The sequence below is a fragment of the Sciurus carolinensis genome, chromosome 11 (assembly GCF_902686445.1).
Source record: "Sciurus carolinensis chromosome 11, mSciCar1.2, whole genome shotgun sequence".
Classification (NCBI taxonomy): domain Eukaryota; kingdom Metazoa; phylum Chordata; class Mammalia; order Rodentia; family Sciuridae; genus Sciurus; species Sciurus carolinensis.
The window spans coordinates 9514769-9530900 of NC_062223.1; the positions used below are offsets into that span (position 1 = coordinate 9514769).

At 52.4% G+C, this 16132-nt stretch overlaps 1 protein-coding gene across 1 annotated transcript in view; it reads right to left on the reverse strand.

Moving 5' to 3' along the window:
- Positions 1–8945: 8945 nt before the first annotated feature.
- The window catches only part of Pacs1 (phosphofurin acidic cluster sorting protein 1), a 180801-nt gene continuing 173614 nt past the window's right edge, over positions 8946–16132 (reverse strand). The window contains exons 19-24 of the mRNA XM_047516147.1: positions 16043–16085; positions 13897–13939; positions 13508–13643; positions 11715–11941; positions 10387–10506; positions 8946–10301 (exon numbers count right to left, since the gene is read on the reverse strand). Coding sequence (XP_047372103.1) covers positions 10186–10301; positions 10387–10506; positions 11715–11941; positions 13508–13643; positions 13897–13939; positions 16043–16085 — 685 coding nt within the window. The 3' untranslated portion in view covers positions 8946–10185. The remainder of the gene's footprint in view (positions 10302–10386; positions 10507–11714; positions 11942–13507; positions 13644–13896; positions 13940–16042; positions 16086–16132) is intronic.

A 16132-nucleotide genomic window follows, 5' to 3' on the forward strand; every position in this document is an offset into this window, starting at 1 on the left:
GCGGCCTGAGAGACTAAGGGAGAAACCGAGGCACAGGGAGAAGACCCGGACCCCTAGGAGTCCAAAGCGAGACAGTCCACATTTACTGAAGCAGTTGCCACTTCTTGGGCGCGTCGGCACCTTAAGTGCATGACCCTGACGTTCACAAAGACCCGTTGTAGCGGGTGCTGCTGTGATCCACATCTCACAGGTCTGAGATGATCATTTATACCTAGAGATGTGTCCCGATCCCCACAGGGGAACTGGCCATGTCCCTGTAGGTAACGGAAGGTCTGCTTCTTGCCCTAAGGGGGACAGGTGTGGTAAGGGACTGGCGGGCGTCGGTGCCCCTTTGGGTGTGTTACCGGCCTGGTGAGTGGGTAAAGGCACAGCTGTAAGTGGATCGAGACTATTGGGACGTCTTGCTTCAGCAGAAGGGAGACGCAGCGCTGACCAAGAGTGTCAACCTAGAAGTGGCTCTCAGAACACAGAGCTAGTGTTATTCATGTGAAAGGGTGGTAGGGGTGGGCTGGAGTTAGGAATGTTAATAGTGCATTTCAAAAGGTGTTTTTTTTCTTTTTCTGAGTGGAACACTTCAATTTTGTGGGAGGGGTAGTCAGCCAGCTGTCCTGGCACCAAATGTCACATCTCATATATCATATGATGCTGCGTCCTGCATGAACTTTGCCTCTGATAAGGATGAGTAGCTGTGACCATTGAGAGACACATGGGTGGGGCATACATGGTGAAGTAACAAATTGAGGGTCCTAGGAATTTACTGTTTCCTTGACTCATCAGTTTTATCCTTATGTTATCTGTCCTTGTCATGGTGAGAATGTCCCGACCTTAACTATGTGCCTGTATTTCTTGGTGGATAAGGCTGAGAGTGAGAGGGTGGGGAAAGCAGAGCTCTTCCTTGTTCACAAACTATGAGTTAAGGGCTGTGGAGTGCATTTGCCCTTTTGTCTCACCCCCCCTCAAAGTTTTTCTCTCTTAATCTTAAGGAATGTTGCTGTTCATGGGGGTCCCCTGACTGTCTCAGATGAACTCCATAGCACATGCTGTTGACCAATGATCAAGATGAAGTGAGCATCTTTGGTTGGTGATGTTATAATTTGGGACTTAGATTAGAAGTCACTTCCTCAATTTCCCAGTCCCTTCTAGTGCATTCCTCCACTCCCTGCAGTGCATCCACCTAACTGTCTAGAATCAACCTTTCTAACATTTTTCTTGTAGGTTGCTTCCCCCACTACAGTATAGGCCAGAAGCTGCCCTCTTATTCACTCCAGTGCAGCTACTGGTGGAGACACAGCAGGGCTCAGTAAAAATTGGTTTAGAAAAAGTCAGAAGGTCTATAGGTAGTACCCCAGTCTAATCTGATCTTGGAAGCTAAGCAGAGTCGGGCCTGGATAGTACTTGGATGGGAGAAAAAAGTTAGAAGGACATACCTGCTGGGCTTGCTGACTCCCTCCAAGCCCAAGTTCTGATCTGATTCTCTGTAACCTGGTTTGTTATCTCTCCCTCCCCACTCAGCACTGTCCCCACCACTTCTAGGTTGACAGCACTAGGAGGTGATAGCAGGATGACCTCCCCAAGGGACAAAAGCTTTACAATGAGGCCTGGTGCGTACAGGAGATCTGGGGTGTTCCTATGAATTAGGAGTGTTCCCTTCCTAGAGTTCGTTAGGTTTAGCATTGTGGGGGTATTGGAATCCCAAAGGCACAATCTTTGACAGAGGAGTGGTCTTCTGTTAGAAAGTTTTTCCTTAACCCCCAAAGTGCCTTCCTGTAGTGCCCGCAGCTTGTCTTCTTCCTCTAGCCAATGAAGAGACTTGGAGTCAGGATGCTGTCTCACCCAGTCTTCTCTCTACCTGGGCTGGAATCTTTCCCTTTCCCCAGACCTACTGTGATCTCCCAATCCTTCCCCATCCTGATTTCTCCTTTCTATCAATCCAGACCTTGCTAAAATAGTGGTGCTGTATCCAGGGTCCAATGATCCAGACAAGGAATGGATTGTACTGACTACAGAGAGACAGTCTTCCTTTGAAAAAGCATGCCACCCCTGGGGCTGGGGTTGTAACTCAGTGACAGAGCACTTACCTAGCATGTGTGAGGTCCTGGATTTGATCTCTAGCACCGCAAAACAAAACATAAAACACCATGCCACCTTTCTACCCATGAAACTGAAATTCAGGCTAACATTGACAGCCATCACAGGTGAAGCTTGTGGTCGGCTAAGACCCTAGATACATCCACCCCATCACATTGAGCTTGTTCTCAGTCTTGTACTTCTGCCAATGATTTTTCTTCCCAGTTAGTTTATACTTTCACATCACATGATGTAGCATTCAAAAGGCATACACACAAGTTGCTGGGAAATGCATTTCTCGGTCATCAAGAGCCCACTCCAGAGAAGAACCTCTGTTACAAGTTTACTATTTCCATTGATTATGCTACTTGTATCAGGGCCCTGCTCATTTGTCCCTGTCGATTTCATCTGGTCTGTTTTCCTGTAGAGTCCCTGAGGAACCTGGCGTCTGTTATCCTTCAGCCCCTACATTGGCCCTGTCTTCAAGGGGCGCCCTGGCTGTAGTTTGAGAAGCACATTTGTGCACTCCATCATGACTGTGCCCCAAACTTGCCAGCATGTCCGATTCACAGGGAGAGGAGAATGTGGAGCCAGGGCACCTTTATTTTCCTTAGCAAGCCTGGGTTTCAGAAGCCCTTGGGAAGGAACTTTGTTGGAACTTTGTCTCTGAGACTGAGATTTGATGGTCCCCGGGTAACTCTTCTTTAAAACCTTTCGTTGGTTCCTGTGATGTGCTCCCTGGGTTGAAAGCTGCTGTCTGAATGCTTTTGTTCTACAGGTGAGGAAACTGAGGCCCAGGGAGGGGAAACATCTGCTCCAAGTGAGAGAGTAGGGGCTCATTTTTTATCCTGCTGTTCTCAATGACCATTATAACCCTCTCAAATCTAGAGTGCAGATTATTTTGTCCCAGAGTGTGTAAGGGAGACTGAACACACAGAGTGGAGATCAAGAGAACTGGGACCAAATTGCATGTTCACACCCATGCAGAAGTACAGGTGCACACCCCCACACAGCCCGAGGCAGGTTCATCTGGGGGCAGAGGCACCCGGTGCCCATGTGCCGCATGGCACTCTAGGTATGCACACTACTACCTCGGCCTCCTTACCTGTGCTTTCTTTCTGCCTAATGATGAAGCACATTCCTTTTATCACCTTTTCTCAGGTAGGTAGAGCCATTTCCAGTCTCCCTTGACGGCTGGCTTTCTGTGGATCTGCTGTGCCTCTCCTTAGCATCCCTGGGCTGGGCCTTCCCCTGCCAGTTCTCATGCCCTTATCTTCTTTCAGCACTTAACCTTGTATGTGTTCGACATTTTCAGTCACTTGCTTTTCATCTGGTTCTGAGGATTACACTGTGCATCTACAGAGGGAAGGACTGTTAGTTCACCCTGCTCAGTCCTGCATTTCTGCAGCCGCTGGTCTCCTGCCAGGTTGCTGCTGGGTGCTCAGTAAATGGAGAATAGGAGGAGGAAACCAGTGCCTGATGGTGATTCAGCTCCTACTGCCATTTTCTGCAGTACTCAGCAGCCCCCTGCCCCTGTCCATGCCTGGGATGCTCTTGCTACTTTTGATATTCAGTGCTCTCCCTGAAGATCATTCCCACTGCTTCTACCTTGTCCCTTCAGATCCGCAGAAGCACACATCCCACTGAAATTTTCTTTCTTGCTTTTTTCCTCTGGTAGCTTCCCTCCATTGCTTTGAGCGACTGGGGGCAGTTTCTTCAAGAATCTCATCCTCTTTGAAACCCTTGTGGATTCACCCATGAGTGCTCAAGATTGGTTGCTCAGTAAAGACCGCTATGTCCCCCTCTTCCCGAGGAGCCTCCCCACTTCCAGAGTTGTTGGTTCTTTCCACCACTGAGCCAAGATCAAGTCTGCCCATGCGTCTCCTTAGAGTCAGTCCCTGGTTCCTGTCTCAGCAACCATACAGCAAATCGGTCCCCTCCCAGCCAGGATAGAAAGGTCCCTGCCCTGCTTAGTGGGCGGCCACACGGGGGTCAGACTCAGCCAAGATCAAAACTGTGTTTCTCCATTTGTTAGATGAAAAAATAAAAAAAGGCACAAAGTTTTTGCACAAAGCCTTGTACATAACAGACACTGTTTCTTGTAGTTATTTATTCCCACCCCCCACCAATCTGACTATTGGACAGACCCTGTATCAAGGAGTTGGAGTCTCTGCTTACAGTGTCGCCAAAGAGAAAACACATTGAGGATGAAGTGAGCAACAGGCGAGGTGAGACTGAAAGCTGAGTCTGAACAGCAGGGAGTGTTGAGAAGGCGGTGTGCCGGGAGGAGCCTCCATGGTTGGACAGAGTGGCACAGGGTGATCTGCCCTCTCCCTGGCATTAGCTCTCTGTCTTCAGCAGACCCAGATATTCGGACTCCCTGTGGATCAGCACACATGCCTTTAACACGGCCTTGCCCACCATCTCCTGTCCAAATCCACAGGGACACCTCACCATCTGCTCGTCCTGCGGGCAGACAGCCAGTCCCGTCCTTGACTCTCTCAGCCCTGTTTTCTAATCAGCCATGCAAACCTGTCAACTCTGCCTCCTAAGTCACTCTCAGGCCTATGTAACTTTTCTCTCACCCTTCTACCCTTCCTTTAGTCTATGTCTTTGTCACACTGTTTCTAAATCACTGTTATGGTTTATACACAAGGTGTCCCCAAAAAGCTCACATGTGAGACAATGCAAGAATGTTCCAGTGTAACAATTGGATTAAGAGAGCTTTAACTCGATCAGTGGATTAATCCACTGATATGGATTAACTGGGTGGTAACTGTAGGTAGGTAGGGTGTGGCTAGGGGAAGTAGGTCACTGCCTACTTCCCTGCCTTTGGGGGTTACATTTTGTTCCTGGTATGCAGAGCTCTCTGCTTCCTGGCTTTCACGGACTGAGCAGCTTTCCTCTGCCGTGCCCTCTCCCATGTTCCGCTTCACTGCAGGCCCAGTGCTTTGGAGGCCAACTGACCATGGACTGAACCTCTAAAACTGAGCCAAAATAACCTTTTTTTCCTCAAAGTTGTTTTTGTCAGGTCTTTTGGTCGCAGCCTCAAAAAAGTTGACTAAAACATGCTGCAACAGCCCTTGAACTATTGCCTGGTCTGGAGATAGTCCTGTGTCCTCCTGTGGGCACAGCCAACTGAGCTTCCTCAATTCCATTATCTTTTCTCTGCCTGAAACCCTTTATCAGCTCCCTGTTATCTCAGGATCAAGAGCCCAGTCTTTGTTCTGAGATAGTAATAAGAAGTAATACTCTTGGGCATGGTGGCACACGCCTATAATCCCAGCAGCTTGGGAGGCTGAGGCAGCCTCAGCAATTTAGCAAGGACTTAAGTAACTCAGCTAGACACTGTCTCTGAATAAAACATAAAAAGAGGCTGGGGAAGTGGCTCAGTGCCCCTGGATTCAATCCCTGGTGTCAAAAACAAACAAACAAACAAAACAAACAAACAAACAAAACAAAAAACAAAAAACAAAAAAAAACCAAAAACAACCAAGAAAAAGGTAATACTGTTTGTTTTTTCTTTAGGGTCTCAAACCTAGGGCCTTATGCATGCTAGGCATAGTACTCTACCACATGCCTAGATTTTTGTTTGTTTTTTTGAGACAGGGTCTAGTTAAATAGCTGAGGCTGGCCTCAAACTTGATCCTCCTCCCTCAGCCTGCTGAGTCTGGGATTACAGGTGTGAGCCACTGCACTCAGCTTAATATTAAGTAATAATGATAGCCTCAAGGTCCTCATACCCTGGGCTCTTTTCTCTTCTGCATGACACTTACCATCCCCAGAGCCTTTCAGCCTCACTGAACCGTGTGTGGTTCTCAGCGTAGACTTCACTCTCTCTGTCTCTCTGATTTTTACATGTTGGTTCCTGTGCCAGAACATCTGGCTTGTCAGGCATCTTTAAGATACCACTCAGGTGTCATTTTCCTTGGGATGGCTTGGATGCCTCCCAGGCTGGATTAGATGCCCTTCCTGAGCCTCCCATGCAACCTGTAGTGCTGTGTCACAGTTGTCCACTTGCCTGCCCTGCTTGCCTTAGAGTTCTTGTGGAGGTGGGGGCCAGCCCTATGTGCATCCTTGTGTTGGCATACCTGGGACAGGAGCTGACCCACAGCAGGAACCTGGTAACTGCTGGGTGTGTGGAGGGTTGAGGTGTTCGGGAGTTGGAAGACATGGGTTTGAAATCTGGCTCCTTGGGCTGGGGCTGTTGCTCTGTGGCAGAGTGCTTGCCTAGCATGTGTGATGCACTGGGTTCTATCCTCAGCAACACATTAAAAAAAAAAAAAAAAAAAAAAAAAAAAAAAAAAGTAAAACAAAGGCATGCTGTCCATCTACAACTACAAAAAAAAAAAAAAAAAAAAAAAATCTGGTTCCTACCAGGGATGGTGGCACATACCTGTAGTTCCAGCATTTGGGAGGCTAAGGTGGAGGATCACTTGAGCCCAAGAGTTCAAGTTCAATACTGGCTTGGGCAATATAGTGAAACCCCATTTCAGGAAAAAAAAGAAAGAAATAATTCTGAATACTCAGCTGATTTGTGTGTCTAGTAATAGTTTTAAGGGCCCGCTCTTTCTCAGAGTGGCACAAAAGTACTGCAGGTGACAGTGAACTCTGACCGAACAAAGAGCCAAGAGAGAGTGACAACAACTGGGCTTCTGGGAGGTGGGGAAAGCCTCTCTGAGGACCATAGGGAAGCTGCCTAGAGCAGAAGGAAAAGGAGTGGTCCTTCAAGCCAGGAGGAGAAACTAGAGTTTAGGCCAGTGATGAGAGAAGGCAGTGATGATGGGCAGGGTCACGTGACTCAGGGTAAGTGCCTGGGGGAGGTGACAGCTGTCCACTTGCCTGCCCTGTGGCCTGAAGGACATAGTTGGGCTATATCCCACCCCAGAGCCTGGCACATGAAGCATATGTTCTGCTACTGAGCTATACCCCAGGGTATCCGAGTTTTGAGGAGTACATGTCAGGTATTCTGTGGACTATTCCTCAGCCAGATTTGTCTGATGTTTTGCTTTTGGTTTGAACCCAGAGGCACTTAATCACTGAGCCACATCCCCAACCCCTTTTCAAAACATTTAGTTAAGAGACAGGGCCTGAGTTGCTTAGCCCCTCTCTGAGTTGCTGAGGTAGGCTTTGAACCCACAATCCTCCTGGCCTCAGCCCCCCAAGCCGCTGGAATTGCAGGCATGTGCCACTGTGCCTAGCCCGATGATTTTCTTATGCCTAGCCTGAGGTTAGAGGTTTTAGGAAGAAGACCTCAGAGGTGAAGTGCCACACTCAGTGCATCATACTGAGGCACTGCAGGGCTCTAACCCGGGAGAGGTGCTGCTGTTTGGGAACAGAGCCTGGGCGGCAGAATGGATAGGGGTCACTGATGAGTTGGGAGCAGGGGCCCTGCAGGATGAGTTGGTTTCTGGCTTGAGTATCAGGATGGATGCTGGTCCCACTCACCAAGATTGGGGAGATAGGGGGAGGAGCACTGGGAGCCAGGAGCCCCCACTCTGACCAGATAAGGGTTGAGCTGACTATGGGCATTCATGTCTGTAAGTGATTAGCCATGGGGACCTAGAGCTGAGAGAGGCAGCTGCAGCATTCGTTAAAGGGCTGGTTGTTGGGTGAAGAATAGAGGGCAGGAAGAGCAGGGCAGAATCAGAGAGGTAACAGGGCTATTGCTGTATCCAGACAAGGGATAATCCTGACCATGAGAAGGGTGAGGAGCTGTTGGCTTCTGAATTCGTCTTGAAGGGAAAGCCCAGGATGGCTGACAGATTGGATGTTGGGAATGGGAAAAAGAGGAGTCAAGCAGGATTCCCAAGTTTTCACCCTTGGCAACTGCAGAGTGGAGTTTCCTTCCACTTGTAGCAGGGAGAGGTCTCCTGGAAGAGAATAGCTCATGCCATGAGGCAGAGCAAGCTCCCTTTAGGGCAGGGAATGGAGGCTGGGGTGAGAGGAAAGGCAGAGCCCTGAGCTCTCGAGTTCCTAGGCTGAAGAGGACGCAGGAGGGAAGGTCCAAAGGCAAAGGCCAGTGAGGTGGGAGGAGAGCAGTCTGAGGCCCAGTGGAGAAAAGTTCAAGGAAGGAATGATTATTTGCATCAAAGGCTGATAGGTCAAAGGATAACACTGTACCTTGGATTTGGAAATCCAGATTGTGTCTCTGGCAAGGGAATTTTGGCTGGGGTTGAGGAGTAAAGCCTGAGGGGAGTGGGAAGAAGTAGAGACCAGACAGCCTGTTTGAAGAGTTTTGCATGCAGCTGTCCACTGTCCACCCTGCCCTGTGGTAGCACCCCTGTCCTCTTCTAGGCTCAGGAAGTTTCCCACAGAACCACACAGCTGGGTCCCAGGGACACTTGAGTTAGGACATGGCCACAGGGCGAGCAACAGCCTGCCCCACCTGGCTGCCACACCCCTGGGCTATACCCTGCAGGGTGAAAGACACTCTCTGTCCATGCTCCTGGGAGCCCTCAGTTTTAGGCACTTCTTCCCAGGAGGCTGTGTGTGCAGGTCTCAGTCCTGGAAGCATGGGGAAGACCCAGGCACCAGGACCAGTGGCTATGAACTCGTAAGATGGACCCCAGCCCCAACCCTGCCACCTGAAGAGGCAGAGACCCCTTTGTAAAGCCTCCGACTTTCAGAGGTGAGAAACTGTCCCTGCACATGCCACTGCCTTGAGGCAGGCTGGGGACTGGGGACAGGGGGAGGGGCAGAGTTTGGTGGGAAATCAGTCCTGTTTCTGACCTTTGCCTGCCCAGGCTGGGCGAGACACCGTCACACCGATTTCCATAATGGAGAAAGTGGGAGTGCACTTCTTTTCCACCCATGGACTGCATCCTTCCGAGGGGGGTGCACGGCCCAGATGACAGTCACGGGCACAGAAGCCCAAGGCAGTTGGTAAGAAATCACCAGTTTATTGAATGAAAAATCCAACATCACCCCATCCTCCCCTCCACCCTCGGGCCCAGGACATGCTCTGGTCAGCAGGGCCGGGCCTGGAGAAGGGCTGGAGGACTTTGGGGAGGCATGGACAGTGAGAAAACACTTTCAAAATGCAGTTCTGTGCCACAACTTCTAGGGAGCAGTGAGGGTGACGGAGAAGCTCTGGAGTGCCAGTGGCGTGGAGCCTGGGTGTGGCTCTGCATCCTTGCCCTCAGCCTCTCCTGAGAACAGCTGGAGCAAGCTGAGGAAGGGCTCAGATCTGCCACAGGGACAAGAGGGAGGAAAGGAGGCTGCTGGAGGGGAGACCTGGTGGAGAGGCCTGTGCCCAGTGGCCCTGACAGGGAGGATGGAGGAGGACAAGGGAGACAAGTCGACATGGGAAAGGGAGACACACGGCCGGAGGAGGAAGGGTCTGCCTCCACCTGTCATGCCCAGCTGGGCTGTGCTGGGTAGAGGGGTGGGAAGGCTGAGGGAAGAGCATCACCAGCAGGAGGAAGCCACGGGACAGATGGCACATGGGGGTTACGTGAACAACCCAGGGACTGGCCGTGCAGAGAATCAAAGAAACGCTCAGGAAACCTGACATACACAGGGACAGGGCGGGCGGGGGTAGGAAGTCGTGCACGGGGGAGACTGAGAAGGCCCCTCCATTCCAGAAACACACTGCATCACTCAGCTGCCCCTCACGCTCCACTGGGAAGCCATGGGCAGGCGGAGGTCCCTACAGGAGTGGGGAGTGGGGAGTGGCCCCGGCCTGCCCCACGGGGGGCAGGTGGGGTGAGTGGTATTTGGCCTTGGAAAATGAGAGCCCAGTGGCCGGGGTGGGGGCAGGGAGGCCTGGGCTCTCCCATCGTGGACCAGGATTCCACAGTTCCAGGAAGGGAACTGGTGCCACAGGGGGAAAGAGGTGGGGCCAGGAGAAGGAAGGCCTCCAGGGACTATGGGCACCAGAAGACAGAACCCAGCTGCCTGGGGCTGGAGCAGGAGGGAGCAGGGGCTGTCAGGGATGGGCAGTGGGGAGGGGAGGGCAGCATCCCCAGTGGCAGTGTCCTTTAGGACTGGGCACGTGAAGGGCTGGCCCCAGTGCCAGGAAAGGGGTGCTGAGCCCGGCCTGCTGGCCTCCCCCTGCCCGCAGGCGGTGAGGCTGGATGGCAGTGCCAGGAGGGAAAGTAACCAGGAGGCAGGGCCTCAGGTGGCCTTGCTGCCACTGAAGAGTCCCACTGGAAAGTGCTTCACATGGGTGGGCCACTGGGCTGCCAGCTGGAAGAACTTGATGTCACTCCATTCGACTCCATCGATGGACACTGGGGGTAAGAGGGAAGTGGGAGGTGACGGGGTAGCTGAGGCCATCTCCCTGTCCCTTGGGGAGGAGCATCAAAATCACTGCACCTCTCAGCATAGTCTGCTGCTGCTTGGCGGAGCAGATGAGGCGGCTGATGCCCTCGATGACTTGGCTCTTAGAATCCACTTCCTTTTCCCGGGGTTTCTTGCTCAGGAAAATGGTGGGAACTGCAAGGCCAGCAGAAACGCTTTCTGTTGCAGCCTGGGAAACAGCCAGCTCTCTGCTCCCCACCCCAGTGCTTCCTCCTTCCTGGGGCAAGGGGAGGTAATTTGGCAAAAGGCCTGTCCTCCTCCCTGCCTGCCTGGCTCAAGCCGTGGGCCAGGACCTGCACATTCCTGCACTCTTCCCTGGGGCTGTCTTCATCTGAACCAGATGGTCTCTGAAGTCCCTTCTAGCTGGAATGTACTATGCACCTTGGTCAGGGGCCTAGCTCCCTATCTGGGGCTTGCTGAGCCCATGGCAAAGGAGGTGATGTGGGGAGGTGTTTGCATTAACTCTACCCTGGCCCCAGGAAGAGGGTTAAGGGCACAGAGGGCACTGTTCAGCTGCCGGCCCTCGGCAAGTCCCTCCCTGTGCTGCAGTCTGCAGGTTTTGGCCGTGGGCCTGGCACAACTCCTGTCTGAGCCCCTGGGGAACTTGGCAGGGTGGAAAGATGCACAGGAAGAGGCCCATCTGCTCTGCCAGCCCAGGAGGCAGGGTCCTCAGCACTGCAGGTGTGCAGCTGGAGCTGTGGAGTTCCAGCTGGCTAGAAGAGTGGCAAGCTGCCTGGACAGAAGCCTGGTTGTGGAGATTCCTGCCTCACTCTCTAGAGCACAGGACCCAGCCCTACAACTCTGCCTCCAGGGCCTTACGCCAGGCCTCTTATCTGGAGGGACTATTCCCCTTAATTCCTACAATAGTTAGGTCCTTTTGCTCATGAAGCTTCTCTGGAGAGCTGTTCTGTGCTGGATGTGAATGCTCTGCTCAATGGGTCACGGTGACCATGGGCTGGGGCATGGACACAGCTCTCCTGTCCCACAGTCCAACCCTAAGGGCAAAGGTCAGAAACTCTGCAGCAGCAAGGGTCTCAGCCCCTGAGGTGCTGCTGCTCAGCAGCTGGGACCTCAGTTTCCTGCATTACATAAGGTATGGCACTGTCCCACAGGGGAGGTGGGGTGTCTCACTGGGCCCCAGGCTGATCACGTGATTCGTGTTCTGCTACATGCACCCCACCCACAGACATTTTTTTTTTCCTTTTTGCCATACTGGGCTTTGTTCACTCTACCACTGAGCTTCCCCAGACCCCAGCTGGAAGCAAAATTGTGTTTCAGACCTTAAAAGAAAGGAGGGAGGCCTGGTGGCCCCTGCACTTCTCTGGCCTCTTATGGCACTTTACCTTTCTTGTTCTTCTCTTTGGTGACCACAGTCATTGCCATGGTGCCAGAAAGCTGGGCTTCCCCACCATGGGGCAGACGGGAAACCTGTACTGAGCGAAAGACGCTCTTGAGGGTGTTCTTAGAGCTGGCGTCCCTCTTGTCACCTTCCCTCCTCCGCTCCCCAGGGTGGCCCAGCCAGTAGTCCACCTGGAGGCCAATCACATCCCCATATGGGCTATTGGGACTCCTAGAGAAAGGAGATGAAAACAAGAGGTCAGCTTTGCCTTCAGTACCCAGCTACATGGACCAGAAGTGGGGGAGAAGGGCTGCTGGCCTCCTGGAACAGGACATGGAGAGCAAGGCAAGCTGAGTGGCTCCAGTCACACAGAATCAGCTCATGTGGGTGTTGAGAATCAGGCTGTTCTGAGAAGAAAACCAGCAGAGGAGAAAGGCCCAAATCACAGCAAGGAACCAAATAAAACCGTCACAGGTTGAGAGAAGCAGGGCAGGGAGCTTTGTGAAGGAGTGTGCGCAGAGGCATGCACACTCATGCACACATGTGCCCAGTAAGCAAAGCAAAGTCAGGGCCCAGACCAGGCAGAGGGCTGGAGAGGCCAGGTGGCAGAAGCACCAGGGCGGCTCCAGAGCAGCTCCAGAACAGGGGGATGCTGACCTGTGCTTTCGCTTACATAGGGCACTTCTGGCTCAGTGATAATTTTAGCTCCCAGGGAAAGGGCTGATGTTTTCTTAAAATAAGGCGGTAGACACAATAGGCACATGGCTATGAAAGTCATCTGATTTCTCTTTCTGCCTCATTTTAGTGGTTCCATTAAAGAAACAAGTTTATATTGTATGAGAAAGGAGGTTGAGGTAGGGGTTGGACCCAAGGTTCCCCAGACTCATGCTGGACAGAAACCTTCAGGCCTCCCGGAAGCCTGGAACCAGCAGGTCCCTTTCCTACCTTGTCCCTTCCAGACAAACCAGAAGTCCATGAAGGGCAATGTGAAGAGAGAGAGGGTGGGAGGAAAGGATGGGGACGCCAGCTCCAGGGCTGTGCCACTGTCACTAAAGTTTCTGGAAAAGCTACTCGCCAGTGCATCCTTCTCAGGTGCGTTAGGGAAAGGAAAGAGGTGTAGGCAGAAGAAGGGGAAAAGGGAGCTGCTCTCTGCTCCTGGCCACCACCTGAAAGCCTCTTCTCGTCCCCCTGCTCTTCCTCAGGCCTGGCAGGAAAGTGCTCCCTGGCTCTCCAGCCAGGCTTTATGTACCTGAGAGTCTTAAGACTTCACCACACCCCACAGTCCCACAGTCATGAGGTCTCTGCTGCCTCTGCAGTGCAAGCCGGGCCTGGGAGCCACTGGACCAAGTGACACGAGGCACCACTACTCCACAGTGTGCCCCAACTGATACTCAGTTCCTATTTAAGCTACACAACAGTCCCCTGAGGTGGCCAGCTCACCTCCACTACACGCAGACAAAACTGGAGCTCAGTAATCTGCTCACGCCAGCACAGTGGACACAGGACAGAGTCACTCGCACCCAGCTGCGCTTCCCTCCCACCGCCATGCTTTTTCTGCCATGCCAGCGAGTCCCACAAGACACCTGCACCCACACCTTCCAGACATAAAGGGCCTGCCTGGCTAGAAATGCCTCCCACTGCACTTGGCTGTCCAATGACTTGGGTGACTGGTGACTGGCCTGAGTTCTCTCACCAGTGTGACCTTCTCAGGTCAGTGTGTCTGTGCCTGGGAAGAGTCAGGCTGCTGGGCCTGGCTTGAAGGACAGGGCCGGACAGACTGGTCTGGCTTGAGCTTACCCCACAATGGCGAGGGCACTGCTCATGGATGGGGAGGAAGGAGGGGTGGCTGTTGCATCTCGGCTCAGGCCTGAGCTGGAGGGTGGAGATGTGGAGGGCACAGTAAGGCTGACCACAGGTGAATCGTCCCCATCACCTGTCAGGGATGAACACTGTAAGTCAGAGGCAGCCATCCTCACCTGCTGATGGCAGGGAGGGAGGGGCCGCTCTTCTGAGGGGTGGTCCTGCTTTCCTCCTGGGCCCTGGGCTCCTCCTGCCTCCCTCCCACACAGCCGGGCATTGAGGCCCACATCTTCCTGAGCAGGCTGCTTCCTCAGCACACCCAGCACCTCCAATTTCTGACCAGTGAGATGACCTCACCCCAGAGGAGCCCGGGGGCCCAGGCTCACCTGCAGTCGAGGGTGAGTCTTCAACCAGTCCCACCTTCACCACCTGGAGGAGGGAAGCCATGCTTGTTAAGTCCTTCAGGCAAGTCTGATCCACCAGGAAATAGGGCCAGCACCACAGCCATCACACACAATTTTATCATAAGCTTGGAAATTCTTTACAAGCCTGGAGCAGCCCAGAGCTTAAGAGATGGAAAAAACCCTCGTCCAGGGACTGGGGGTGTAACTCAATGCCCTGCCCTCAATTCTAAGATCACACAGAGTCCAAGTGAGCCAGCTCCACCTCTGTTAGGACAGGCGTCTCATGGTGGCCATGCTGTGTGTGAGCCAACTGAACAGACTGAAGGGCAGACACCAGCCCTCCCCTTTCTGCCTTCCTGGAATCTGGAGTGCCCATGAGGGGGCCATCTCGGAAATTTTAGATTCTCCACGGACAACTCTAGAAAGGACAGAGGGAGCCCTCCAGTGGTCAGAAAAGGACATGGCTAGAGGCAAACTTGGTTACTATCTCCTGTGGTCTGAGCCACAGATGGGGTCAGAGGAGCAGCTGGGCTTGGGCTGCTGGAGTGGAGGGGACTGCAGGTGGCAGCAGTTTTTGCCAGGCTTCTGAGAACACTGCTGCCATTCACAGACTGAGAGGAACGAAGTCAAGGAGCCAGCACTCCAGGCTTCCTGGACACAGCTCCTGTCTTACCTTGCTCTCCTGGCATTTTGTGAGACTCCCAGCTCCTTTGTTTCGTTTGTACCAGGGACTGAACCCAGGGGCACTTAACCACTGAGCCAAATCCCCAGTCCTTTTTTACATTTTATTTAGAGACAGGGTCTTGCTAAGTTGCCGAGGCTGACTTTGAACTTGTGATCCTCCTGCTTCAGCCTCCTGAGCTGCAGGGATTCCAGGCATGCACTGCTCCTCTTTAAAACCTTTATTTGTTGTTGCAGTGCTCAGGATGGAATCCGGGACCTGGCATATCCTGGGCAAGTGCTCTACCACGGAGCTACACCCCCAAGGCATTTTAAAAAATATTTTATCTCTTGCTTGGCTGTGAGACCAGAGCAAGCAGCAACCCCCAGTTCCATGAAGGCATGAGTCAAAATGCTATCCTGGGCTACGGCCAGGGTCCCAGGGTCTGCATCAGCATGGCTGTGTAAGCAGTCCCAGAAGCCTGAGGAGGGCTGCCCATTCCACCACCTAAGATCACGTAGGACACCCAGAGTCTTGAGCATTCAGTGGTCAGGGACAGTGGGGAGCTAAGCATGCCCATCTGCACTGCTCCTTTCCCTAAAGCTATGCAAGATCCTGAAGGAGATTACAGGAAAAGATATAAGCTGATTCGAAAGAGAAGTCAGAACACTTCAGCAGTAGAAACACAAGTTTCTGGTCCTCTTCCGTGGGATGTTCTGTCTCCTCTGGGCCTCTAACTAGCGAGGGCAGTCTGTGCCTGGGGCCCAACTATCACCAACGAACAGAGCAACACCTGACACTGAAGGCAGCCAAGAGTTCTTCCTTTACTGCAAAACTCACTAATAAAGGCTTTTCCTGACTAAGCAGAGGAAGAGACCTTCTTCTCAGTGGTCCATCTGAGTCTGGGGACAGAAGTTTCTGATTCCTGGACCTCTGCCCAGAAGACCACACTTCACTATTTCCTGTCCCTGGAGCCTGCAGAAGCCATGTTCTGGATGTCACTCTGGAGGTTCACAGGCTCCAAATTCAGGGCCTGGTCAAATAAGCAGGAGACACCAGTGATGAATACAGGGGCAGTTAATGATTTGGGGAAAGGAGGACCCTAAAAGGGACAGCCCAAGGCTAGGGTAGCTCAGTGGTAGAATACTTGCCTAGCAAGCACAGACCCTTGGTTCCATCCCCAGTATTTAAAATAAATAAATAAAAAGAACAGTCTAGTATGTGTCCTGGCCCAAGGTTTCTCTACCTTGGCACTACTGACCTTTGGGGCCACATTGTCTCCACTGTGCCCTATGCACTACAGGAGTTTCAGCAGCATCCCTGGCCTCACCCCACTAGATGTGAGGACCACCCCCGCTCCCAGCTGTTGTAACCAAATATGTACCCAGATATTGCCAAGATATTGTCCCAAGGGGCGAAATCTGTCCCCATGAGAATGGGGTGCAGAGGACAGGAGTCAATACTCACACCAATGAAGGGGATAAACTTCTGATAGGAGTCTTCATCAGGGCTGTTGGGAGAGACAGACAAGCTTTACGGTTAGCGGATGTGACTCAG